We start from the raw sequence: 25568 nt of genomic DNA, 5'->3' as shown, positions 1-25568 counted from the left end.
CGGCTGCGCCAAGGCCAAGCGCGCCCTGGCCGCGCTCGCGGGCGCCGCCGCCCCGCCGGACCAGGCCGCGTCGTCCGCGGGCGAGTCGGGCAGCGACGACGGCTTCTCCGACGGCGACGACGTCGCGGCCGTCCGGGCCGTCCTCGCCCACCGCGAGGCCTGCGCCTGGGCCGACCCGGCGCGGGGCCGGGGCATCACGCGGTCTACCCGGCCCTGCCTCGTCTGCTGCCTCGCGTCGCGCGCGCGCGCCGTCCCCGACGCCGCGCACCCCGGCCTGCTCCGCCTCGACTTCTCGAGCCGCTGCGGGAGCGGCGCGGGCTGCTTCGCCGTGCCGCCGGGCGGCGGCCGGCGCCTCCTCATGACGCGCTCCGACACGACCGAGGAGCTCGCCCTCCTCCTGAGCGACATGTCCGGCCGGAAGCGCGCGCGCGCGAACTCCGAGGACAGCGGCCTCACGGCCGCGTCCAAGCCCGTCGTCTCCGACGCCGAGGACGACGTCTTGTTGAGCCTCGCGGCGCGCGTGCCCGACGACGGCGCGGCGCCGCCGGGCGGCAAGCGCGCGCGGACCGCGTCCGTCGACGACGAGGCCGCGACGGGCTCGCCCGTCGCCTCCTCCAAGCGCCCCAAGGCGCCGCGCATCAGCGTCGCCGCGCCGCCCGCGCGCCTCTCGCCGACGCCCCACGCCTCGGACGCCGCGGCCGCGCCGGAGTCGCCGACGACGCCCGTGTCGCCGCCGCCGTCCGAGGCCGGCGACGACGAGCTCGACGCGAAGCCGCGGCCCGCCGCGGCGCGGCCGGCCCTCGCGGCCGCGCCCGCGGCCCTCGCCGCGGCGCCGAGCCCGCTGTCGCCGCGGTCCGCGGACGCGGTCCGCGCGATCCCCCGGAGCCCGTCGTTCTCCGCGGCCGCGAGCTCGCTGTTGGGCCTCAGCGCGTCCTGCACGAAGCAGAAGCCGTCGCTGTCGCCGTCCAAGGCGCTGCCGTCGCCCCTCGCGACCATCTCCAGCCTCAAGGCCTGCTGAAGTGCGCCGTCTATGTATGGGACCCAACCGTCCCCGCTCGGGCCGCCGGCCCGCGCAAATTTGCCTACCCTCATGCCTGACCCGCGACGCGACCCCGAGGAGCCCACCGACCACGCCCACCAACATCATCATCATGTGTCCAATCTTTTTTTGCACATACACATCATCACGTCCCGGCCCCCGCCGGGCCAGCCCCGTCTTCTCCACCAGCCTCCTCGCGCGCCGTCCCCCTGTATGACATAACTCGCCTTCTTTTTGAGACGCGGGTTCTGACCTGAGTAGACCACGCCCCTCCCCTGCGGCGTCTCCGGTCCCTCGCCTGGGGGAAGTTCGCCATGGTGGGTTACTCCGACTCGGAGCTCGAGTCGTGCCAGACGCGCGTTCCCTAAGATACGATTACCCCGGCTCTAGAAGACGACGTCCTTGAGCTTGTGGGCGCCGGCGAGCGCGTTGGAGTAGCAGTTGAGGCAGATGTACATGGCGTGCTTGTTGCCGTAGGTCGGCACGTCCGTGCGCTTCTGGACGCAGTTGCGGCAGTAGACGCGGAGGCACGCGCGGCAGTGGTGCTTCCAGCGGCGCATCGTGAAGAGCTCGGAGCAGCGCATGCACTCGATGGCGTCCTCCTTGGGCTGCCAGAGCGCCGCGGTCGGGTTCGCGCGCACGTTCTTGCGCCACGTGTTCGACTTGGGCGCCGCGGACGAGAAGGTCAGCGTGTCGTGGTCGTCCGCGCCGGGGTCGTCGACGCCGGGCACGGGGAACGTCCTCGCGTCGAGGTAGCGCGGCGTGACCACGAGGTGGATCTTGCCGCTGGGCGTGTTGTTCAGCGTGAGCCAGTAGTCGCCGAAGTGGGCCTCGTTGAGCGGCACGACGAGCTCGCCCAACTTCTTCGTGTCCGCGCCGCCCATGCCCACCGCGTTCATCGTCTTCGTCGTCAGGCCGCCCGTGAGGCCGCCCTGCTCGACGTCGACGACCGTTAAATGCAGGATCGGGTCCTCGAGGCCCGCGATGTAGAAGTTCGCCGCCTCCTCCCATTTCGGGTGGTTCGCGTTCGCCATGGCGCGCGTCGCGTACTTCTCGCGCCCGACCGTCGCCGTGACCTGCGCGTTCCGCGCCCGCCGGCTCGCGTGCTGCGCGAGCTCCGCGGCCTCGACGATCTCGACGTAGACCGCCGCGAGGAACAGGGTCGCCGTCGTGTCGCTGGAGGGCGAAAGAGAGGGCGCGGGCTCGTCGTCGGAAAAAGCGCCCTTCGACTCCTCCGCGGCGGCCGCGGGCGTCAGCGCGGCCGCGCCGGCCTGCTCCGCGGACTCGGCGCTCGGGCTCCGCCGCTTGAGGTCCTCGCCCATGGGCAGATTGTTCGCGAGGAGCGTGTTCTCGAAGTCGCGGTAGATGATCTTCACGCGGAGCCGCCCGTGCGACACGTGCCAGAGCTTGAGCCAGACGTCCAGCGGCTCGTTCGTCGCCGTCGCCTTCTCCGAGATGCTGTGCTCGCCGTGCTCGTCGACCTCGGCGTTGCGCTGGTTCTTCATGCTGATCAAGAGCAAGCTCAGGTCCACCGCTCGCACGGCCGTCTGCGTGTGCACCTTCTCGAGGTAGTGCTCGCTGCCGATGGGCGGCACGTTGCCCAGGGGCCGCCGCAGCTTGGCGCTCACGGAGCGGAGCACGGACGGCTTCTTCGCCGCCTGCGACGGTTGCCGCTGCCCGGCGAGCCCGACGCCCGTCGGCGTCGACGGCTGCCGCTTCGGCGGCGGCCGGCCGCGCGTCCCCCCCAGGTCCGGCGACGACAGCGACTTGCGCGGCGAATCCGGCCGCATGGGCGAGTTCGTCGCCGGCGGCGGCGGCGCGGCATCCTCGGGCGACACGCGCGCGGGGGGCGCGTCGCCGTAGTCGTTCGCGCGCTCCGCGATGTCCGCGGGCGTCTCGCCCCGCTTGAGGCCCTGGGACTGGCGCTTGCGGAACATGGCGAGCATCTTCTTCCCCGCCTTGTGGGCCGTGTGGTGCTCGCGGATGACGCTGCGCAGGCTCCGGTCCGGGGGCGCGCCGCCGACGTCGCCCGCCGCGGCGCCCGGCAGGTGCTTGAGCCGCCGGCCGCGCGGGCTGTGCGTCTGCTTGTGGATCATGACCTTGTCGGCCATCAAGTGGCTCACGCTGAACTCGAACTCGCCGAGCTTGTCGTTGATGCCCAGCAGCTGGTCGTCGACGACGCGGAGCCGCACGCGCGTGTCGAGGTCGTTCACCAAAAGGTAGAACCGGTTGTTCTTCGACCACGTCGGCTTCAGCGTCTTCCGCGCGATGGCCGTCTTCTTGACGACGCCGTCGACGTCGATGCGCACGTAGGGGTCCGCCTTGCCGACGCCGAGGCTCGACGCGGCGCCGGCGGACATGAGCTCGTCCGCCTCGATGACCTCTATACATATGAGCCCCTTGGCCATGGGCGTCTTCTTCGCCTTCTTCGACGACTTAGTCTCCGAGGCGTCGCCCGTGCCCGCGGCCTGGGCCTCGAGGCCCTGGGGCAGGTCCTCGCCGAACCACTCGTCGAAGGGCAGGCTGAACTTCTCGGGCCACGTCATCACCTAAAGAGAAACGTGTGTTCCCGGTCGAAACGTCGCTCGCAAAAACGCGGCGTCCGCGCGTTGTTCAGCGCGTCGGCGACGACCTTCTTCAGGTCGATGGGCAGCGTCATGCCCGCGCCGCCCGTGACGCCCGACAGCACGTTGATGTCGAAGTCGATCGACGGCGTCTCGCGAAAGGATAAGTGCAGCGTCCCGGCCCAGGGCTTCTTGTCGACAAAAACAACCCCGAGGCGCAGCACGCCCTCGAACTGGAGGTTCGTCAAATCGGCGCTGAAGACCGTGCCCGAGCCGCCCGTCAGCGAGGCCAGGGTGAACGCCAGCGTCATGCGGCACTCGGAGAACCACTTGAGCGTGAGGTCCAAATAGAGCTCGCCGGGCCGCTGCTCGTAGCGCCAGGGCGACGTCTTCAGCACGTGGATGCGCTTCTGGCCCAGGACGAGGTAGGGGATCGTGATGCCCCGCAGGCCCGCGATCTCCAAGCCCTCGAGCGCGGCTTCCACGGTCACGCGGACCCAGTTGCTCAGCAGCTTCTCGTCGCTGCAGTACCGCGCGTAGAAGACTTGCATGGCGTAGTCGAACCAGTTCAATTCGTCGCTCCCCGACGACGCGACGTACTTCTTGCCCGCCTCGTGGCCGACGCGGTAGCTCTCGAAGTCGCGCTTCTCCGCGGCTCTTCGACTCCGCCGCCACTCGCCCGCGGCCCAGACCGTCGCGACGACGAGGCCCAGGCTCCAGGCGAGGGACGCGAGGCGGCCGAAGAAGCCCCCGCCGCAGCCCACGGACCGCGCGCCGGCGTCGAAGAGGGCGCCGCCGAGGACGAAGAGCACGGCGACGTGCATGGTAAGCTTTTTTCAACGGCGCGGCGGCGCGTCGCCGGTGCCGCCGCCGATGTTTGGGCGGCGGCGCCGCCGGCGATGGACTCGGAGGCTGGCGGAGCGGCGGGGCGCGCGCCCACGGCGGCGCGCGGCACTGTTGCGGGGCTCTCCCTGCCGTCGGGCAGCGCCGGCGTTTCTTGAGGAGGGGGGAAGCACCACTGAGATTGCCTATCCGTTGCGGTTTATTTCGTTGCGGCTCGCTGTATGTGTTTGGTTCCGCTCATCGGCTCGCTCTATGTAATTGGTTCCGCTGATTTCAGCCCGAGACGGCATGGAGGCATTAAATTTAGTCGAGCGCGCCTACCACCGCGCGCGCGCCCCCGCGTGCAAGATCGCTGGGACTGCGCATAGCGCGCACATGGGGGCTGCCATCGGCGAAGGAGCGGCATCGTCTAGATTGCGATTCGCTGAGAACGCGAGCGGTTTCGGACGACCGATTTGACCGACGCGACGCCCCTCCCCCGGCCCGTGAGCGGCCCGGGCAGCCCCGCGCAGCAGCAGGGATCGTCCGCCATCGACCCGCGAGCGCCCTGCCACAAGGGCTGGCCCAGAGGAGCCGAGGAAGTCGATCTGACATGTTCGGGCTGAAACCGCGTCGCGCGCGGCCGCGTGGCCGCGCGCGCGTGTCGCACGTACTTCGAGCCAAATCAGCAACTGAGCAGCCCGAGGGCACCAGACGTGTACCCCGAGCCTCCGCGCCAGCCAGCATGCTGCCCGAAGCCCAAAAAGTGCTGCTCTGGCGGTCAGAGAGCATGTCGAAAAGTAGCGAGTTCGCGAGCACATAAAAATCGACCGCCGACGCGGCCATGGTCACGGCGCACACTCCTGGAGAGAGGGCGCGCCCGGCATTCAGACGCATGTTCCCGTGACCATGGCCCCGTCGAACGCCGCGCGATAGCCAAATGCAAAGAGAGGCTCTCCATGCTTCTCCCCTCATCGTTTCTTGTGGCGGCTCGTTCCCTGCAAAGCTCCTGAGAGCAGTGTTTCGTAATTGCCAACGATGGCAGAGCTCGCGCTGCTCGCACCGGCGCCTCCGGCGCCGCTCGCAACGCCGCGCCCTACGTCCCACACGACGCCATCGACGACCTCGATCTCGCGCACGCCGCTCATCGACTGGAACGACGTCGCATCGCTCCGCCGGGAGCTCGCGCGCATCGACGCGCGGCGGCTGCTCGTCGTCAACGCCATCGCGAAGCTCGACGACGACGGCGGCGAGATCGTCGTCGACGACTCGTCGTCCGAGTCCGGCGCGAGCTCCGTCTTCGACCTCACGCAGGAGACCGCCGCGCCGCGGGACCTCGACGCGCCGCGCGGTGTCCCGGAGTCGGCGCCGCGCGGCGGCGGCGACGACGACGACGACGACGACGCGAGCACCGTGGACCTGACGCAGGCGTCGCCGTCGCCCTTCGCGTCGCGGCGGCGCGCGCGCGACGAGGGCGCGACGCCGCAGCGCGACGACGGCGCCGCGGGCGACGGCGGCGGCGCCGGTTCCGGCGACCCGGACGACGCGCGCGCGGCCATCGGCGCGCTCATCAAGTCGCGCCGCGACCTCTACGAGCCCATCCTCCTCCGCCAGAAGGTCGACGTCGCCGAGCTCGCGCGCGCCTGCGTCGCGGGCGGCGTCGACTGCGACGCGCGCACCGTCAAGGCGTACCTCGACGACGAGGGCGTCCCGAACGTGCAGCGGCGGAAGCGCGCCAAGGCCTGATCCCGGCGTCTTAGGCTGGAACCGGCGGCGCGGTCGCTTGGGGGCGAGGGGGGGAGGGTGGCGGGTCCGTCGAAGGAGAGGTCGGGCCGCCCGGAGTTCCGGAGGAACAGTTCCGGGCGGCCGTCATGGTTCGTTCGTTCGAGGTCGGGACCCGCCGGCGGTGTCTGCCGAGGGAGAGCGGCACGCGCGGCCCGTCGGGGCCGCGCGCGCTTCTCTAGCCTCAGCCGACCTTCTTGAAGTTGGCCATGTTCGTCGATTCCCGGGTCTTGCCGTTGAGCTTGATCGAGCTGATCGAGCAGACGCTGTCGCCGTGCGTCTCGCCGACGAAGACCGTGAGGATGTTGACGTAGTTGAACTTCGCCATCTTCAGCTCGTTGACGCGGTCCGCCGCGAGGTCCTCGGCCGTGAGGCTCAGGGCCTGCGCGCAGGGCCCGTCCTCGCAGTCCGGGAAGCCGAGCGACGGCTGGTTGCAGAAGAGCTTCACCTCCTTGGGCGCCTCCTCGCCGGGCGGCGCCACGATGTTGATGCTGTGGATGCACACGGCCTCGCGGAAGACGATGTTGATGATGATCTGCTCGTCGTCCTCGGACTGGCACACGAGCCGCCTACGAGCGCCGGGACCGTCGCGCGCGCGCGTCGCGGAAAAAAGGAACGACGCCGGCCGCGCGCTCGTCGCCCATGAAGAGGTTCGCGATGGGCTTGCCCGGGGACACGTTGGACCCGTAGCACTTGGAGGCCTCGATGCTCCCCGAGAGGTCACCGACGCCGAACAGCGCCTGCGTCTGCGCCACGCCCTGCGCCGCGACGACCTCTGCCATCTCGGCGGGCGGAGCGAGCCTCCTTCGCGACGGCAGTCGACGGCGCGGGTCTGCGGCGGCGACGGGCGAACGCGACGGCGTCGAAGGCGCGCGACTCAGCGGCGCGGCTGGTCTGAGCTTGCGCGCGGGCGGCGGCCGTCCGAGCATGAGTGGCAGCCCGATGGGCGCCGCCTCCGTCCACCGCTGAGCGACGCAGCCAGCCCCTATGGACGGCCCCAAAGCTGCCCAACGCCTCGCGCTGGCCGCGGCGACCGCCACCGCAGTCGTCGTCTGGTGGCAGCGGCGCCGACGAGCGCAGGACGCCGAATATACCTACCTGCGCCTCGACCCGTCGCTCCGCGCCTCCTCGGGCAAGCTCGTCGCCATCCAGCGGCACGGCCAGGCCGAGAAGAACGTCGTGCTCAAGGCCGACAAGACGCGCCTCAAGGGCGAGGTCGCCGCCGCGCTCGAACGCGGCGAGGCCCGCGGCGATGCGGCGATCGCGGCGAAGATGGCGGAGTGGGACGCGCTCTGCGGCGAGCCGCGCTGGTACGACGACTGCCTCGACGCCACGGGCGTCGGCCAGGCGCTCGCCGCGGGCCGCGAGCTCCGAGCCTGGTGCCGGCGCCGGGGCCGGACGGCGCCGGACGCCTGCGCGGTGTCGCCGTTTCGTCGAGCGCTGCAGACGCAGGAGCTCGGCTGGCGCGCGGCGGGCTTCGACGGCGCGGGCGTCTTGGGCGACCGCACGCCCTGGGTCGCGCGCGACGAGCTGCGGGAGACGCCGCGCGGCGCCGCGTCCCCGGAAACGAAGGCGCCTCGGACGGCGACGGCGCAGGTACCGCGAGGCGTCGTGCCGGCGCCACGACACGCCGCTGCTGCGCAAGTGGCTGCCGCTCCTCGACGCGTCGTCCCTCGCGCCGGAGAACACGCCGTCCGAGGACGTGACGCAGCTCACGGGCCCCATCTTCGGCGACGGGGGCAACTGCCGCGGCACGTTACAGGCCAACGCCGCGGCGTTCGCGGCCTGGCTCCGGGACCGGCCCGAGGGCTTCGTCTGGGTGACGACGCACCAGGGCCCCGCGCGGGAGCTCCTCGACGCGCTCCTCGGGCCGGGCGACCGCGGCTACGACCGCGACCTGAAGAACGCGCAGTGCGTGCTCCTGCGGCTCTAGGTGAAATTAGACGACGACGCCCCTAGCCCTCCTCGGGCTGGCGGAGGTAGGACGGGTTCTGGTCCGGGTGGAAGGGGCTCGCGGCCCACCGCTTGAGCATCTCCGACGGCTCCGCGGCGGCGATGGAGTCCGGCGGCGGCGGCGGGAGGAGCTCGTCGACCTGGCGCACGGCCTCCGCGGCCGCCGCGGCGATGTTCTCGGGCCGGATCCACTCGCCGGACTCGAACTTCTGCTCGGCCCACTTGGCCGCGGCCTTCTCCGCGGCCTCGTCCATGGCCTTTTTGAGATTCGTGTTCAGGCCCTCGAGCTGCTTGAGGAAGGCGTCGTCGGGGATCCAGGAGTAGTCGCTCTCGAGATACTCCGGGTCCGTGTGCTTCGTGAAGATGGACGGCCGCGCGGGCCTGTCGTCGTCCATGATGCCCGGCGGGTTCCCCCGCGGGCCCGGCGCGTTGAGGCTCCCGACGTCCAACGCGAAACCCACGGAGGGCTTCAGCGCCAGCCGCGCGGCGCTCCAGCCCTCGGGGACCCAGAGCGCCTCGCCGGCCTCCTGGACGATCTCCGAGAGCGGCACGCGCGCGGCCGGGTCCGCCAGCGTCTCGAACTCGGAGCGGAACCAGTCGAGGCCGCTCACAAAGTCCTGGTGCCGGCAGGACGCCGCAGGCTTCGGCGGCGCCCGCTGGAGCTCGTGGTAGCGCCGCTTCACGTAGCGGCCGCCGTTCGGCGGCAGGAGGCACCATCGGACGCGGCCGTGGACGAGCACGTGCCACGCGGCGCCGCCCCGCTGGCTTAACCGCTCGCCGCCGAGGGCGGGTAAAACGTGGAGCTCGAAGCGGCCGGGGTAGAGGGCGTCGGGCGTCTCGAGGCGCGTGTCGTACTCGGGTTGCCACTCGCCGTCGTCCGTCGACGACTCGTATTCCGTCTTGTCGTCGTCGGACTGGAGGTGCGCCGCGAGCAGGATCGGCGGCTTGCACTTGGCGAGGTGGGCCGCCATGCGGTTCGTCGGCTGGTAGGGGAGGTGCTGGGTCGGCGCCTCGAAGTGGGGCGGCACCGCGGGGAGCGACGCGAAGACGGAGAAGACGGGGTCGTCGACGTCGACGTCCGCGGAGAGGCACTGGCAGACGCAGGGCCGGTGCCGGCAGCGGCCCGCGAGGGCTTCAGCCGCGGCGTCGTCGACCTCCGGGTAGGGCGTCGCGGCCTCGGGGCCGGGGAGGTGGGCGTCGGCGAAGTCGCGCAGCGTCGTCCACCGCTCGTCGAGCTTCTTCTCCCAGGGCTCCGGCGCGTCCTTGTCGCCGGGGAGCCGCGGCAGCAGGCCGTCGTAGGGCGCCTTGACGTGCTCCACGGGCAGGGCGCCGCTCCGTCTCAAGAGATTGTCGCGGCGCCACTCGCTCGCGAGGTGCCGGTACGTGCGGAAGTCGTAGGGCCGCAGCGCCACGGGCTTGGCGCCCGGCAGGTAGGACCGGCGGAAGCCGTGCCAGGTGCCCGTCAGCTCGTCGAGGCGCTCGACGCGCCGCGTGCCGCTCTTCAGGCGCCCGAGCAGATTCTCCGTCTTCGACGGCAGCGGGTCGCCCCAGCCGCCGTTCGGCGGCAGCCAGTCGCGCGGCCCGTCCCAGTTGGGCTTGCCGCCCTCGCGCAGCCAGCGCTCGAGGCCCGGCGACGACGCGAACCGCAGGGCCCGCCGGCAGTCGTCGACGCGCGACGCGAGCTCGGGCCGGAGGAACGCGCCGCGGAAGCGGTCCTCGTCCCAGGCCTTGCACCACTCCCGGTTGTCCCGCTCCACGGCGCGCAGGGCCTCGCGCTCGACGCCCTCCATGGCCAGTCGGTACTCGGCCTGCGCCGCGGCCCAGGGGTCGCCGCCGGCCGCGACGCCGACGACCGCGTGGGGCCGGCCCTTGGCGCCCTTCGACTCCAAAAAAGCGCGCATGCGGCTCACGGACCAGCTCGTCCGCGCCGCCGCCGGGAGCTTCACGGTGGGGAACTCCTTTTCCAGCAGCTTGGCGACCTTGGCGCGCTGCTTCGCCGCGGGCCACGCGCAGCGCTCGGCTCTGGTGAGGTAGTGGTCGTAGGAGTCCCTCGGGTCGTACTCCCAGTCCTCGCGGTCGTCGGCGGGCGCCGCGGACGCGTCGACGCGCGTCAGGTTCTTGCTCGTCACCGTGACCCAGCCGGCCGCCGGCGCGACGACGACGCGGCCGCGCAGCTTCTTCGGGTCGCCGGGCAGCTTGCGCACCCTGTCGAGCTTGACCACGGCGCCGGCGGCGACCTCCGTGACGACGTTCGACGTCATGTGGATGTTCTTGCGCACTACCAGGGCCTTCTCGGCCTTGAAGTGCGCCGGCAGCACCTTCGCCAGGCGCTCGTCGAGGGGCTCCATAGGCCACTCGGCCTTTATGGCCACTGCAACTTGGTCAGCACCAAGGGTTCAAGGTCGACGAGCTTTCCACGGAGCTCGCCGTCGCAGCATGGCCGCCGAAGCCAAGACGAAGGCCGACGGCCTGTTCCGGGACCGCAAGTTCACGGACGCCATCGACGCCTACGGCGAGGCCATCGACCTCGACCCGTCGAACAAGGCGCTCTACTCGAACCGCGCGGCCTGCCAGGAGAAGCTCCTCGCGAACCTCTTCGGCGACGAGAAGAAGAAGAAGGTCGAGGCGGGCCTCGCCGACGCGCGCAAGTGCGTCGAGTTGGACGCGTCCTGGGCGCGCGGCCACCAGCGGCTCGCGGCCTTCTGCGACCTCATGGTCAAGAGCGAGGCCTCGCAGGTGTCGCTGAACGAGGACTACGTCGTGGGCCCGCGCGGCGGGGGCCTCTCCGACGAGCGCGACGAGGCGGCGGATCTGCGGCGGTCCGCGACGGCGTCGGCGCGCGTCGCGGAATTGCGTAAAGAGGGCGAGAAGTCGTGCCGCCGGGGCCTCGAGCTCGACGCGGCCAACGAGTCGCTGCGCCTCAACCTCCAGACGCTCCGCGACGCGTCGGACTACGCCCTCGACGCGACCCTGGAGCCGAAGGACGCCGCGCTCGTCGACGCGGCCGCGGCCGCCGCCGCGAAGAAGGCGGGCTCCGCGAGCTTCGCGGCCAAAGACTACAAGGCCGCCGCCGCGGCGTTCACGAAGGCCCTGGCCTTCGACGCGACGGACCCCGTCTTCTACTCGAACCGCTCCGCGTGCCACGCGGCGCTCGACGAGTACCGCTCCGCGCTCCGCGACGCCGACGCGTGCCTCACGCTCAAGCCCGGCTGGGCCAAGGCGCAGAACCGCCGCGCCACGGCCCTCTACGGCCTCGGCCGCTACGTCGACGCCGAGGCGGCCTGCGACGCGGGGTTGGCGTTGGAGCCCGGCAACGCGGCGCTGGAGGCGCTCAAGAAGACGTGCGCGTTGGAGACGTGCGAGCCGCTCGGCGTCCAGGAGCAGATGCACAAGTTCCGCGAGGAGAAGCGCTCGAACAAGAAGATGCAGGACATGCTCAAGGGCCTGAACCTCGGCGGCGCGGGCGGGCCCCAGATCTTCTCGCCATCGCAGTTCGGGTCCATGAACGGCATGGGCGGCATGGGCGGCCTCGGCGGCGGCATGGCCAACATGAACGAGTCCCAGATGCGCCAGATGGCCCGCGCCATGGGCGGCGGCGGTGCCGGCGCCGACGCGCCGCCGCCGGCGCCCTAGGCGCGTTTTTTCCACGCGCGCGCGGACAAGATAACTTCGAACGATCATCATATGATAGAAGCTAGTCCGCTCTCGCGCGCGCGCGGTACTTGCGGACAAGATAACTTCGAACGATAGGAGCTAGTCCGCTTTAGCGCGCGCGCGGTACTTGGGCGGCGGTCGGAAGCGGACGATGGCGCCGACGATGAGCACGTGGACGAGGCACCGCGTGGGCACCGCGATTTCGCCGAGCTGCGTCGTCACGAAGACGCCGAGGTAGAAAAACAGCACGACGACGCCCGCGAGGCCCAGGTGCAGCTTGAAGGCGAGGGCCCGCGGCAGGGAGTAGTCGAGGAAGAAGTAGGGGACGCCGCCCGCGACGTAGCGCGCGCGCGTCCACGCGAAGGACACGTAGTAGCAGGCGTAGAGCAGCGCGGCGCCGGCGTGGTCGTAGGCCAGGTACTGGCCCGACAGCAGCGTGTCGACGTGCATGAGGATGCAGTTGACGTTGTGGAGCACGAGCTGGTCCGCCTGGAGCAGCGGCAGGTCGCGGACGTCGCCGTCGAACGCGTCGCAGGCCGCGGGCACCAAAACGTAGGTCGTCACGGACGTCACCAGATGGCTCACGGCCCAGGCGACCTCGAAGAGGTAGCGCGTGGCCTTGAGCGGCAGCCACGGCGGCGCCTCGAGGCCCCGCGCGCCCGCGACGGCCGCGGCCGCCGCCAGCGCAAAGTAGATCCCCTGCAGCGTCCAGGTCTGCACCGTGAACGTGACGAGCCGGCGCAGGCCCCAGAGCTTCACGGGCCGGAGCGGGAACTGCGTCGTCGCCAGGTAGTTGGCCTTGAGCTCGAAGGGCGGCCGCACGACGACGAGCAAGTAGAGGCGATGCGCGATGACGAGGAACGACGCGCACCGCGCCGCCGCCAGCGCCTCGAAGCCGACGGTGGCGCCGCGCGACGCGAGCGCGACGGTCATCGCGCCCGCGCTCGCGTCGCCGCGGGACGCGAGGAACGTGCGCACGCTGATGAAGATGAGGACGGCGAGGAGAAGTGCCATGTCGGTGGGGATTTGGGGGATGCGCTCCGCTGGTTTGGGCTTCGTTGCACGCGCGTTGCCCGGCGGCTCTGCGCCGCTCGTCGCAGGTCCGTCGCCGTCGCCTGCGAGCTTGGCGCGCTGCGAGCGCGTCTGGACCATGTCTTCCCGAGTCCAGATTCGAGCGTCTTCGGCTGCCCGGGCAACGTTGAACTTATCTCAATCTATTGTTCAATCTTTGTCTCGGCCAATCAGAAGCGCGCTCGGCGCTCGAGAATTGCTTGAGCCCCGGTCGTCTCTAGCACGACCATGCGCTACCTGCGCGGCCGCGGCGACCTGGAGGAGCCGCTCGTCGCGGACGACGCCGGCCGCCCCGTGGTGACGCCCTTCGAGGAGGCCGCCGCGTCCGCGGCGCTGGACCGGCGCATGGCGCGCCTGTCGCGCGCGCTCCTCGTCGTCGGCGGCGCCGTGCCCATGGCGGCGTCGGTCGGCGTCTGCGAGTTCGCGTACCACCGCGAGGGCGCGCTGCGGGAGTACGCGATGATCGCGCTGTGGGCGTCGAACGCGCTGTCCGTCGCGGCGATCGCGCGGTACCACCGGCTCCGCGCGGTCGTGCTCCTCAAGGACAAGGCCATCGCGCCGCGGCGGCCCTTCAGCGGCCGCCAGCTCGCGCTCGAGCTGTGCGTCGCGCTCCTGGCGCCCTACCCCGGACTGCCGGCGCAGCTCCCGAACACGCACGGCGGCGCGAACTGGCAGAACTTCCTGTGCTACGCGGTGTGCACGCTGCGGCCCTACCACGTCGTCCGCGTCCTCCGGGAGGAGAACGCCATCTACCGCCACCGGCGCGGCGTCGTCCGGGGCGTCTCTCCCCACCCCCACCCGCGCTTCGACGGCCTACTTGCCATCCGCATGCTATTCAAGGACGGCGGCTGGGGCACGCTCTTCGCGCTCTGCTTCCTGGGCTGGGTGTATTTCGGCTACTTCATCTGGGTCGCGGAACGGAACGAGCACCACGTCTACGGCGCGAACGCGGACTGGCACGGCTTCTCGAACGTGCTCTGGTTCTGCGGCGTGACGCTGACGACGGTTGGGTACGGGGACATGATCCCGGAGACGGGGCCGGGCCGCTACCTGTCCATCATCTGCTGCATCTTCGGGATTTTATTGCTGGGCGTCGCCTTCTCCAATTTGTCGAACTTCCTCGAGCTCAGCGACAAGGCGAGCTTCGCGATCGCGTGGTACAAGGCCGCGCGCGCGGCCGAGGACGAGCGCGCGTCCGCCGCGCGCGTGCTCCAGCGCCACTGGCGCTTCGGCGGCGTCTGGACGGGCGGCGACGAGGCCGTCCACGACTGCCGCGAGAGCCGCCGCGCGCGCGCGCTGCGGGCCATGGACCGCGAGTACGCGACGCCCGTGATGACGAACGCGCGCCTCGGCGCCATGGAGGACCAGCTCGGGCGCCTCGAGCGGCAGATCGCCCTGCTGACGAAGCAGCTCGGCCGCCGCGGCTCCGAGCCGTGGGCCCGCGTCGTCGACCGGCGCCACGACTCGACGGCGCCCGGCGCCGCGACCCCCGAGGTGACGTCGCCCCTCGTCTGAGTTTTTTTTACTATAGGACCGTGAGGACCGCCGACGAGATGCCGTGGTCCGAGGGGAAGTCGAGCGTCGGGAACATGATGTCCTCGTCGTAGCGCCGCTTGCCCGTGTTGTCCTTGGCCGTGGACGCGAGCGCGAGCTGGTCCCGGTAGAAGAGGATGAAGTCCTTGGGGTTGTGGTCCACGTTCAGGTTCGTGTAGCGCTCCGCGAAGGACACGGCCTTGTTGAGCTGGGGCTGGAGGTAGGTCCGCGCGTTGAACGTCGTGTAGCCCGCCGGGTCGATGGCCGCCGTATCGCCGCGCTGCGACGCCATGCCCTTGGCGACGATGTCGGCCTGGTAGGGCAGGACGCCCTGGTAGCCGTCGCGCTCGACCTTGTAGGTGTTCGCGTCGAGGCCGAAGACGAGCGCGTGCGCCCGGAGCTCCGAGTCGCCGGCGCCGCGGACGTGCGCGTGGACCGCGTCCGTCACGGGCATGGTCTGGATGCCGTTCGTGTCGCCGTGGAAGGACGCGAAGACGTAGGCCTTGTCGTTGGCGTCGACGGCGCTCAGGGCCACGAGGTCGCCCGGCGCCGCCGTGCCCTTGGGCAGCCGCTGGACGATCGCGTCCGAGAACTCGGCGACGCGGTTCCGGTCCGGGAAGCGGCTCTTCTTCAGCAGCACGAGCGAGTTCTGGTCCCGGGACCCGTCCATGGACGACGGCGCGACGACGTGGTAGTTCCTGCCGAGGTCGTTGGCGTTCGCCGCGGCGACGAAGGAGCTCGCGGCCTCCTGGAGGAAGAGGACGTCCGTCCGTTTATAGGTCGTCGCGAGGATGTCGAGCGTGCGCTCGTCCTTGCGGCGGTTGAGCTTGTCGCACATGTCGGCGCGCAGCGCCTGCCACGTCGGGCTCAGCACGTTCATCATGTGCACGAGCACGCCGTCGAAGATCGCGCCCGCGAGCGTCTGCAGCGGGATCGACACGCGCTCCTCCTCCTCCGTGAGCGCCGGGTACTTGGACCGCTTGATGGGGTTGAACAGCGTGTAGACCTTGACGCGGTCGCCGCCCGGCGCCTTGGCGATGTCCGCGTCGAAGACGAAGGCCCGCCAGCGCGCCCACCAGGTCTGCGCGTCGCCCAAGTCGCCGCCGCCGTAGCAGTTGATGACCGTCGGGCGGTACGCGACGGACGGCGCGGCGCCGTCGAAGGTCTTGATCGTGTTCGTCACGCGGTCGGGCATGGACGCGAGGCGCTTCTTGCCGAGCGTGCCGTCCTTGACGAAGCCCGAGATGATCTTCCGGTGCCGGAAGTCGTCGCGCCATACCTACCAACATCCCGGTCAACATCGCTCGAAAATCGTCGCGGTCGCGGGACGCCGCGCCGCGCGCGCTCGACGACGTCGAGGCCCGCCCAGCCCGCGGCCTCCATGGACGCCTTGAGCTCGCCGAACATGGACTCCGTGAAGACGTCGGACACGGGCACGTCGCGGTCGCCGGGCTCGTCGACGAAGCGCTGCACGTCCTCCATCAGCGAATTGTACGCGGGGTCGTGGTGCGTGATCCAGTACTCGAACGGGTTGTTGTTGATCGCGGCGACGTTCCACGTCGCCACGCTCAGCGACGTCTCGTAGGCGACCTCGGCCTCGACGACGTGGGACCCCGCGACGAAGACGCCGCGGACGACGACGAGGAAGCCGACGAGCGCGAGGCACCCCATGCCCAGCACCACCATAAAGGGGCTCCGCTCGCCGTCGTGGCGGTCGTAGCGGTCGCTGCCCATGGTCGTCGCGTGCTGCGGCCGCCTGCGCATGCACGAAGCAAGAGGTCTCGACACCGTGCAAAAAGTGCGGCGCGGCGGCAGCGCACGGCGACGACGCAAATTTATGCCGCAACGAGCCACGCGGCTTCACGGCTCAACGTCGACAAAGTGAAGAAGGGCCCGTCGGCGCCTGGGTGGAACCAGATAGCTTGAACGCAGAGCCTAACGCAGGCGAAGGACGTGGCCTCGGCCCGAGGGTCCCATCCATCTAGGCGGGCGGCGGCGCGTCGAAGTAGGCCCCGAGCTTCGCGTAGTCCTCGGCGTAGAGCACGCGGAGCGCGTCCACGAGCTCCGGGTCGAGCCTGAGGTCGTCGGCGGTGAGCTGGTGGCTCGACGTCACCGGGTCGAGGGGCGACCGGAGCCGGCGTCCGTGGGGCGCCGGGGGCTCCTTGCAGGCGAGGGCCTTGAACCGGCGGAGCTCGTTCGTGATGTTGGAGGTCCGGAGGATCTCGTCGCACGTCCGCCGGCCCTCCGCGTCCCAGACGTACGTCGATTGCGGGATGAGGTGGCAGTCGTACTGGGGGTCCCAGGCGAGCGTGCCGGGGTCCAGGTTGCGCAGGCCGAAGTCCATGACCGACTTCTGCGGCCGCTCCGGCCCCGCGTAGGCCGACGGCGCGAACGACGCCGCGGCGCGCCGCGCGAGCGCCGCGGAGAAGTCGCCGTCGCGGCGCCTCTCGATCACTAGGTCCCCGAGCCACTGGCGCGTGTACGCGTTGAGCGCGTGGGCGCTCGACGGGTGCTGCCGCGAGACCTGGCTCTTGTAGCCCCACTGGGAGATCCAACGGGAGATCGGCTCGCGGACGAAGCACACGGTCCGCCGACCGTGGTAGGGGTTCGTCGCCGCGCCGCCGCTCGCGTTGAAGTAGCGCGGCGGGATGTGGTGCCAATTGCAGGTGCGCCCGCCGAGGAGCAGCGGCAGCGGGAACGCCACGTCGTGCCCGTGGTTCGCGTCGTACTTGAGGACGCCGCCGGCGGCCTGGGTGCCGCCCGTTTTCGGGATGTGGATCACGGTAGGCAGCGGCAATTGCGGCGTGCACCCCGGGATGCGCGCGCGCGCGAGGGCCGCGAGCAGCGCATGCACAAACTTGGCCATACCATTACTGAGCAAGGCTTCGAAACCTTTCGAAAGGCTGCCCCATACTTTTGTAGAGCCCCGGGCCCCGGCCACGGACGAAGTGCAACCGTGACGTAGTGCGTTGAATTAAAGGTGAAGTGGCGCGACGGACTCGGCTGCCGAGCGCCTTCGCGCCGCGCCCCGCCGCGACACACAGGCTCGTGCTATGTGTTACCTTAGCTCGCCGGCGGGCGCGCCGGCGCGGTCGATCGAGGTGGCGCGGTCCCGCGGCGGCCGGTCGGCTAGGGCGCCATGTCCTTGACGTTCATCCAGGACTGGGGGAGCATGAGGAACTTCTCCGGCTTGGACACGTAGGCCCGCTTCCTGAAGTTGTCGTAGTCGTTCTCCTCGAGCTTGCGGAGGATGCCGCGGTAGACGTTGAGCGCGACCTCGACGGCGAGGCGCGCCTGCGGGTCGAGCATGGGGATGCCCGTGCGCGCCTCGACGTAGTAGGCCTCGGCGCGGTCGATCTCGAACTTGATCAAGTTCTTGTAGTTGTCGTCGACGATGCCGTCCATGATCTGCTTCTCGGTGACGCCGAATTTCGCCATGTCTTCCCGGGGGAGGTAGATGCGGCCCCGCAGCGCGTCCTCGCCGACGTCCCGCAGGATGTTCGTGATCTGGAAGGCGATGCCCAGGCTCAGGCCCGGCGGGATGGACTCCTCGAGCGTGTAGCCCTCCGCGCAGCCGAGCACGGGCAGCACCATCAGCCCCACCGTGCCCGCGACGCGGTAGCAGTACAAGTAGAGCTCCTCCCAGGTCTCGTAGCGGTCCTGGAAGATCTCGTGGCCCGGCGTGTCCATGAGCATGCCGTCGATCATGTCCACGTAGGGCGCCATGTCCAGGTCCGGGTACCGCCGCTTCGCGTCCGCGAGCGCCAGGTCCAACGCGTCCGTGGGCTCGCCGACCCAGATCTTGTCGAGGCGCTCCTTCCAGAGCCGCAAATCCTCGGTCATGCGCTCGGGCCCGAGCATGGCCGCGAGCGGCGAGTCGACGATGTCGTCCGTCCGCCGGCACCAGACGTAGATCGCCCAGACCGCCGTCTTCTTCGACTCGGAGAAGAAGGTCGTGCCGAAGTAGAACGTCTTGCTGAAGATCTTCGTGATCTCCCCGCAGCGCTGGTAGGCGTTGCGCAGCTCCGCGCCGTACTTGGCCGGGTCCCGGATCGCGGGCGCGACGCCGTCCGCCGCCGGCTGCTCGAGCGGCGGCTCGGCCTCGAGGCCCGCGGCGACGTTCAGGGGCGCCGCTCGTCGCGGGCCGGCGGCGGCTCTCGCGAGGCAGGGCCGCGGAGCGCGTCTCGGGTGCGACTGGAGCGCGAGGCCCACGCGCGCGACCGCGGCGAGCGCGAGGACGAGGCGCATGGCTTCGAGGCGCGAGGGCGACTTTGTTATAGCGCCAAAGCCGCCCCGCCGACGAACGAGGCCGATACCGAGGACGTCCGGCAGCGCGGTACGCTCCTCTCAAGGGCGGCGGGTCGCTTCGTGGGCCGACTGCCGCGGCCGCCGGGCGAGATCGTCGTCAACTCTCGTCGACTCTGATGCGGAGTCGCTCGCTTCAATGCAATAAAAAGTTCACCGTCGGCCTGAGGAATGCCGCGGCGCTCGCGGGCTCCGTGCCCGTCGCGGCGCCGCTGTAAAGCACGGCGCACGCACCGACCGCCCGGACAACCCGCCGCAGGCTGGACATGGCCGTTGCTCGACTCTAGACGCCCACATTCGCCTTCCGCGCGTCGTCGTCGCGCGGCCGCGCCAGATCCGAGGCGGATCTCCCAGGACGCGTCCTCCGTAGTGCGAAGGCGACGGCGCGACGCGACCAAGGTTGCCGTCGGAGAAGTCCGCATCGCGTGGCGCGCGGCCGCTGCCTTGGCGCATCTTTTGTCCGGAGAGGCCTCGCATCGAGGTGTGCCTGCAGCTGCAGCGACGCGACAGCGCACCGGCAGCGAACGCCAACGCGATGCGCGCGCCCGCAGCAGTGCTGCGACGCGTGCGCTGCGCGCTCCTCCTCGCGACGGCCGCCGGCGCCGCGACGAATAGCCCCTACAGCTTCAGCCTGTCGACCTTCAGCCCCGACGGCCGGCTGCAGCAGATCGAGTTCGCGTTCAAGGCCGTCGAGCGCGCGCTGCCGGCGGCGGCCGTGATCTGCGCCGACGGCGTCGTCCTCGCCAAGTGCGTGCGCAAGGGCGACGAGGGGCTCGGCCGCGCGGAGTCGCCGCACGTCTGCCGCGTGACCGAGGCCGTCGTCGCGACGTACGCGGGCCTGCCCGCGGACTTCCGGGCCCTCGTGACGCAGTGCCAGGACGTGGCCGTCGCCCACGCGCGGACCTGGGGCGCGCCCATGGGCGTCGGCGCGCTCGCGGCGGCGCTCGGCGCGCGTTTACAGGAGCACACGCAGCTCGGGGGCCTCCGGCCCTTCGGCTGCTCCGTGCTCCTCGCGGGCGTCGACGACGATGGGGTGCCGAAGCTCTACCGCGTCGACCCGAGCGGCTGGTGCGCGCCGTGGACCGCGGCGGCCGTCGGCGCGGGCGCGGGCGACGCGTGCGAAAAGATCGCCGCGCGGCTCGCGGACGGCGCGCCCGGCGTCGACGCCGCCGCCGCCTTCCTCGTCGACCTCCTCGACGGCGCGGACCGCGCCGTCGCCACCGCGGTCGCGCGGCCGCCGGAGGACGCGTCCTGGGAGATCCGCGTCGACGCCGCGCGGCCGCCCGACGAGGAGGCGGCGGCGGAGGAGGAGGAGGAGACGGAGGACGAGGAGGCCGAGGACGTATAGTTGGCGGCTATTTCGCGTTGGTTCCGGGGTGGGGCTGCGTGGAGTCCTCCGAGGGCGTCCTCGGTCTCGAGAGGCCTCGGTCGCGATCCCCGGCGGCTGAATCGCCGGCGCCGCCGACAACTCGAGGCAGCTCGCGGCGCGCGCCAACAACACGCCGCGCGCGCGCGAGCGACCGCGCAACCTCGGCGTGCGAGCGCCGCCGCGCAACAACACATTATATAACACCGAGTTGCAGCGATGAGCGGCTGGGACCAGAAGCCGCCGGCGCCGAGCATGCGCCTGCTGAGCGTGGGCCACTTCGGCCGCCCCGCGGAGGACGAGATCGCGTGGAAGGAGAAGTTCCGCATCCTCAAGTTCAGCGTGCTGCCCTGCGGCGCGAGCGCGCACGGCGCCGCCGCCGCGACGCAGGCGCGCGAGTTCGAGATCGAGGTCTTCTACGGCGTCGAGGAGTCCGGGTCGTTCCGGTGGGCCGCGCTGTCGCCGCGGTGCGTCGTGCAGGGCGGCGCGACCTACGTGGTCGGCGCCGCGCCGGGCCTGCCGAGCGACGTCGTCGCCGACCGCGTGGCCATCCGGGGCACGTACGCCAAGGCGTGTCTGGCCGTCTACGGCGAAAGGCCCGAGGCCGCGGCCGTCGAGGAGGCGCCGCAGGCCCGCGGCTCCTCGGCGGCGGAGCTGCGCAATCCGCCGGCGTCGCTCTACGACGAGTCCGGCGCGGGCGTCGACGAGCACGAGCTCAGCGCGGCGCTGCTGGACCGCGCGGGCGACGACGCTCTGGCCGCGCCGGACCTTTCGGGCGACGACGGCGACGGCGACGGCGACGTGGACCTCATCACGGCCTGCGCCGGCGCGCCGGCCGGCGCTTTGGATGCTTTGGAGGCCGCACCGGCGGACGCGCGCGTGCCCTGGGACGCCGTCGTCGCCGCGGTCGCGCGGGCCGTCGAGGGCGCGCCGGCGGACGCCGCCGCGGGCTGCCGCCTCGCGGCCGCGGCGCTCGGGCGCAGCGCGGACCCGACGGTCCTCGCCGACGCGCTCGTCGGCACCGTGGCGGGCGTCGCCGGCGCGATCCTGGGGGACGCCGCGGCGTCGCCGAAGCGCGCCGAGGCGGCCGCCGCGGCCGTCGCCGCGCTCGCCGCGGCGTCGCCGTCCGCGGCGAAGACCGTCGCCGCGACCTGCTACGCGGCGTTGGTCACGCGGCTCGTCATGGAGAAGCCGCGGCCGTCGGCGGCGCTCCGCGCGAGCCTCGGGGACGCCGCGCGGCGCCTCGCGCTCGTCGACGGGTTAACGCGGCTCCGCGCGTCCGCGCGCGGCGCTCTGGAAGCGCCGCGGTCCTGGCTGCGCCTGCGGGACGGCGCGCGGGATTTGGACGCCGTCGCGGCGCTCATCGGCGGCGGCGCGGCGCTGGACCCGCGGTGCCTGGACGCGGCGCTCGCGGAGCGCCTCGCGGCGTCCGCGGCCGCTTTGGCCGGCGCGGCGGCGGCCGCGCGCGCCGCGGCGCGCGACGGCGACGCCGCGGGGCGCCTCGACGCCGCCGCGGCGACGCGGCCCCTCGATGGCGCCCTGCGCAAGGTCGTGGCGACGCTGCGGGGCCTGGAGGGCGGCGGCGCGCTCTGGGCTCTATGTCCGAAGTCGTCGCGGTCGTTCGGCGACTTGTGCGACGACGGGGGCCTGGCGACGGCCGTGCGCCTGGACGCCGGGGCCTTCGCGCTCGCTCGGAGCCTCGCGACGGCGCCGGAGGACGACGTGCCGGGCGCGCCGAGCCTGGACGACGTGCTGCTCGCGGCGCGTCGCGTCGTCGAGTTCGGCGACGTTTCCGCGGGCGACGCGGCGCGGCGCGCGCTCGGCGAGACGCCCGGCTGCGTCGCGCGCCTCGTCGCCGTCGCGGCGGCGGGCGGCGAGGGCGGCGCCGCGCAGCACGCGCTCGCGCTCCTCGCGGAGTTGGCGCACGCGTCGCCGTCGCCGTGCGCGGCCGCGCTCCGCGGTTTAGCGTCCCACCGCGCGGCGATCCACGGCGCCGTCGCGGGCGACGGCGCCGGCTCCGAGGCCGCCGTGCTCATGATCGGCGCGCAGCGCGCCGCGTCGTCGCTCGCGCGCGAGGACGCGAAGAGCCGGCTCGTCGTGCTGCTGCGCGCGACGGCGGCCGGCGGGCCGCTCGACGACGGCGACAACGACGACGACGCGCTCCCGCGCGCCTGCGCGGGCGCGGCGGCGGCCGTGGCCGTCGACGTCGGCGAGGCCGAGGCGGCGAAGTGGGGCGCGTCGCGCGCGGGCGGCCTGGGCGACGCGGAGCGGCGGCTCGTCGAGGACGGCGAGCCCGCGGCGCCGCGCGAGGCCCACGCCGTGGCGACCGTGGCGCTCCGGCGGCTGCGGGACGAGCTGCGGCGCGGCGGTTCCCGCGCCGCGGCGCTGCGCGCCCGGAGCCTCGACCGGCGCCTCCTGTCGCCCGACGACGCCGGGGGCCTCTTCCGCGTGCTCGACGAGGCCGCGGACCGCCTCGACCGCCTGCGCGGCGACCTGCCGCGCCAGCTCGCCGCGTCGGGCCGGAGCGAGGACGCCCTGGCCAAGGTCGCGTGCCTCGCGCGGCGCTGCGACGTCCTCGACGACGACGACGACGACGTCGACGACGCGGCCAAGGACGCCGCGTACCCGGGCGGCGCGCCCGTCGACACGGAGTCGGCGCTCGCGGCGCTGCTCCGCGCCCTCGAGTCGGCCTGCGCCGCCGCGGGGCTCCTCGACGAGCTGCTGAAGGTCGTCCGGCGGACGACGGCGGACTGGCGCGACGAGGCGAAGGCGCTCGCGTGCCTCCTCCGCGTCGTCAACGCCGTCGACGGCTCCTTCGGCCCGGACGTCGGCGAGGCCAAGCCGCCGCTCGAGTGCGACGACGACGACTTCGACGCGGCGGTGCGGCGGTCGCGCCACAGCGGCGACGCGGCGAAGACGCGCCTCGCCGTCGCGGGCCGCGCGCTCCGGCGCGCCGCGCTCGACCTGCTCACGTACTGGTCGCCGCGCCAGGCCGGCGACGGCGACGAGGTCGTCGTCGCTGCGAAGCCCCCGTCGAAGAAGCGGCGCAAGGCGTCGGACTTCATGGACGAGGCGAAACCGGCGCCCGCGCGGTGCTGGTCGCCCGCGCGGCTCCTCGCGGCGATCGGCCGCTTCTCCTGCGGCCGGCCGGACCGGAAGCTCGGCGGCGTCTCCGCGCTCGACGCCTGCGTGCCCGCGGCGGCGCCCGTGGGCGCCTTCGCCGCCGCGGCGCACGCGCCGGACGGCGCCGGCGCCGGCCGCGAATTCGACGACGAGTTCCCGGCCGTGCCCTTTGGGGGCGAGGACGACCGGGGCCTGGAGATCATGGACGCGAAACACCGCCGCGTGCCCAGGACGGCGTCGCGCGCCGCCCGGGCCGCCGGCAACTGGGCGCTCCGCGCGGCGCTCGACGGCCGCCGCGGCGCGCACGCGCTCGCGGCGCGCGCGGCCGACGCCGCGGAGCGCGAGGCGCGGGCGCGCTGGGACGGCGCCCTCGCGGACGCGGCGCCCTACCTGGCGCCCCTGCTCTGCTCCTGCGTCGAGTCGGGCGCGGCGGACGTGCAGGCGCTCGGCTGCGGCGTGCTGTCGCGGTGCGTCGACGCCGGGCCCCGCGGCGGCGCCGCGTACGCGACCTACCTGCTCTTAGAAACGAAGGCCGCCGTCGCCGCGGCCAAGTCGAAGCAGCCGCTCGAGCTCATGGACCGCGCGGGCGACGACGCGCACCTGCGGCGCGCGGCCGCGTTCTGCCGCGTCGAAGGCGTGGCGCCGTGGACGCGCGCGGCGCGGCTCCTGGTCGGGCTGCGCGAGGCGTGCCACGGCCCCGGCGGGCGCACGGCGCTCTTCGCCTGCGGCGCGCCCTTCGCGTTGCTCGACGCGCTCGCCGTGCCGAAGCCCGAGGTCTTACGGCTCGCGCTCGACGCGCTCGCGGCGCTGCTCGTGGAGATGCAGGAGCGGACGGCCTGCGACGACCACGGCAAGACCAAGGCCGCGCTCGACGCTTTATTGAGCGGCCTCCCGCCCCCGGAGGGGCGGGCCATGGGCCACGTGTCGTCGATCAGCGGCACGTTCCTCGCGGCCGCGACGAGGGCTCTCGCCAAAATCCTCGCCAAGTACCACAAGGCCGACCTCGGCGTCCACTTCGCCGCCGCGCGGTGTCTGGGCTTGCTGGGCAAGGAGAAGCGCAACGGCGCCAAGGTGCTGCGCGCGCTCGCGACGCCCGGCAAGGACGGCCTGCTCCTGAAGCGCGTGCTCGCGGGCCTCCGGGCCGCGCTCGACAACCTGGCGGCGCAGGGCGCCACGGCGGCGCCGCCGGCGCCGGAGGACGACATGGTCGCGCCGCTGAAGAAGACCATGCGCCGGGACCGGTCGAGGGCCGCGCGCGAGCTCGACCGGCGCGCGGCGAAGCTGCTCCGCGCCGCGGCGTGGGTCGCGCGGTGCCCCGCGTCGCTGGCCTGGGACGCGCGCGTGGGCCACGGCAAGGTCTGCGAGGTCGTCGGCGACTTTGATGCTGTTGAAGCTTTAGAGCGGGCCGTCGCGTTCTTCGACGGGCTGCACGACGCGGCCGCCGACGACGACGACCCCGAGGCGGCCGCGTGGAAGGGTCTCTGCCGCGACGTCGGCGACGACGCCTTCGGGTCGACGCGCGACTACGCGCGCGTGGCGCTGCGGGCGCTGCGCGATTTACGGGATTTGCGCGACGGGTCCGCGCTCGACGAGGACGCGCACGCGGAAGACGCGGACGACGTCGCGCTCGCGGACGTCGCCGACGGCGACCTGTCGAAGCGCTGCCGCGACTTCAGCTCGTCCGTGCTCGAGGGCGGCGGCTCCGTCGGCGCGACGCTGCGCCAGTGGCACGCGACCGCGGGCTTCGCGGTCGCGCCGTGGCACGACGACGACGAGCCGCCGCTGCGCGTCGGCCACGACCGGCGCCACGCGCTCGGGCGCCACGCGGCCGTCGGCGGCGTGCGCGACGCGCGGCTCGGCGGGGCCGAGGCGCTCTACTGGGACAGCGAGGACGCGGCGCTGCCGCTGGCCGCCGCGGCGACGCCGAACCGGCCGCTGGCCGCGCTGCGCGCGGCTTTGGAAAAGCTCCGCGGCGCGGACGCGGCGTCGAAATTCGTGTCCGACGAGGCCATCCGCCTCAGCGGCTGGGGCGGCCGCGCGCTCAAGAAGAAGAAGAAGGGGCCGGGCCTGGGCCACGCGCGGCCCGCGAAGTCCGCGCTGAAAAACGGCGCGGCGCCCGCGGACGACGCGCCGGGCGCGCCGCTGGTCGCCGCGGCCAAGGCCCTCGCGGCCAAGGCCGAGGCGGCGGCGGCGGCGGCCGCGCCCTCGGCCGACCCGCGGCGGCGCAAGGCCGCCGCGGACCCGCGCGCGCGCCGCGCGGCCGTCAAGGACGAGCCCGTCGTCGTGGTCAAGGACGAGCCCGCGCCCGCGGACGACGCGCCCAACGGCTTCTCCGAGGAGCAGCCGAAGAAGGCCG

General features: G+C 72.6%; 6 protein-coding genes across 6 annotated transcripts; 1 reads left to right on the top strand and 5 right to left on the bottom strand.

Moving 5' to 3' along the window:
• Nucleotides 1-1425: 1425 nt before the first annotated feature.
• On the bottom strand, nucleotides 1426-4427 carry AURANDRAFT_66039 (hypothetical protein; the record flags this gene model as incomplete). Its single annotated transcript, XM_009041123.1, has 2 exons — nucleotides 1426-3588; nucleotides 3672-4427. The coding sequence occupies 2 exons, from the start codon at nucleotides 4425-4427 to the stop codon at nucleotides 1426-1428; spliced, it is 2919 nt and encodes a 972-aa protein (XP_009039371.1).
• A 1738-nt stretch (nucleotides 4428-6165) lies between these two features.
• On the bottom strand, nucleotides 6166-10508 carry Hypo3 (selenoprotein; the record flags this gene model as incomplete). The annotated part of the gene is made up of 2 exons (XM_009041122.1): nucleotides 6166-6776; nucleotides 8194-10508. The coding sequence occupies 2 exons, from the start codon at nucleotides 10506-10508 to the stop codon at nucleotides 6386-6388; spliced, it is 2706 nt and encodes a 901-aa protein (XP_009039370.1).
• Nucleotides 10509-11913: 1405 nt separating this feature from the next.
• AURANDRAFT_66037 (hypothetical protein) lies at nucleotides 11914-12828 on the bottom strand (the record flags this gene model as incomplete). Its single annotated transcript, XM_009041121.1, has 1 exon — nucleotides 11914-12828. One exon carries the CDS (start codon nucleotides 12826-12828, stop codon nucleotides 11914-11916), a length of 915 nt encoding a protein of 304 aa, XP_009039369.1.
• A 1582-nt stretch (nucleotides 12829-14410) lies between these two features.
• AURANDRAFT_72108 (hypothetical protein) lies at nucleotides 14411-17284 on the bottom strand (the record flags this gene model as incomplete). The annotated part of the gene is made up of 3 exons (XM_009041120.1): nucleotides 14411-15697; nucleotides 15772-16174; nucleotides 16527-17284. The coding sequence occupies 3 exons, from the start codon at nucleotides 17282-17284 to the stop codon at nucleotides 14411-14413; spliced, it is 2448 nt and encodes an 815-aa protein (XP_009039368.1).
• A 263-nt stretch (nucleotides 17285-17547) lies between these two features.
• AURANDRAFT_30247 (hypothetical protein) lies at nucleotides 17548-18666 on the bottom strand (the record flags this gene model as incomplete). Its single annotated transcript, XM_009041119.1, has 1 exon — nucleotides 17548-18666. One exon carries the CDS (start codon nucleotides 18664-18666, stop codon nucleotides 17548-17550), a length of 1119 nt encoding a protein of 372 aa, XP_009039367.1.
• Nucleotides 18667-19342: 676 nt separating this feature from the next.
• Nucleotides 19343-19822, top strand: AURANDRAFT_14652 (hypothetical protein; the record flags this gene model as incomplete). The annotated part of the gene is made up of 1 exon (XM_009041236.1): nucleotides 19343-19822. A coding segment is annotated over one exon (480 nt), but the record flags the coding sequence as incomplete, so codon positions are not given.
• Between the last annotated feature and the right edge of the window lie 5746 nt (nucleotides 19823-25568).

This window comes from Aureococcus anophagefferens, assembly GCF_000186865.1.
Source record: "Aureococcus anophagefferens unplaced genomic scaffold AURANscaffold_19, whole genome shotgun sequence".
In the NCBI taxonomy this organism is placed as follows: domain Eukaryota; class Pelagophyceae; order Pelagomonadales; family Pelagomonadaceae; genus Aureococcus; species Aureococcus anophagefferens.
Note: the sequence above shows the minus strand (reverse complement) of the source record. Positions and strands in the feature narration are given on the sequence as shown.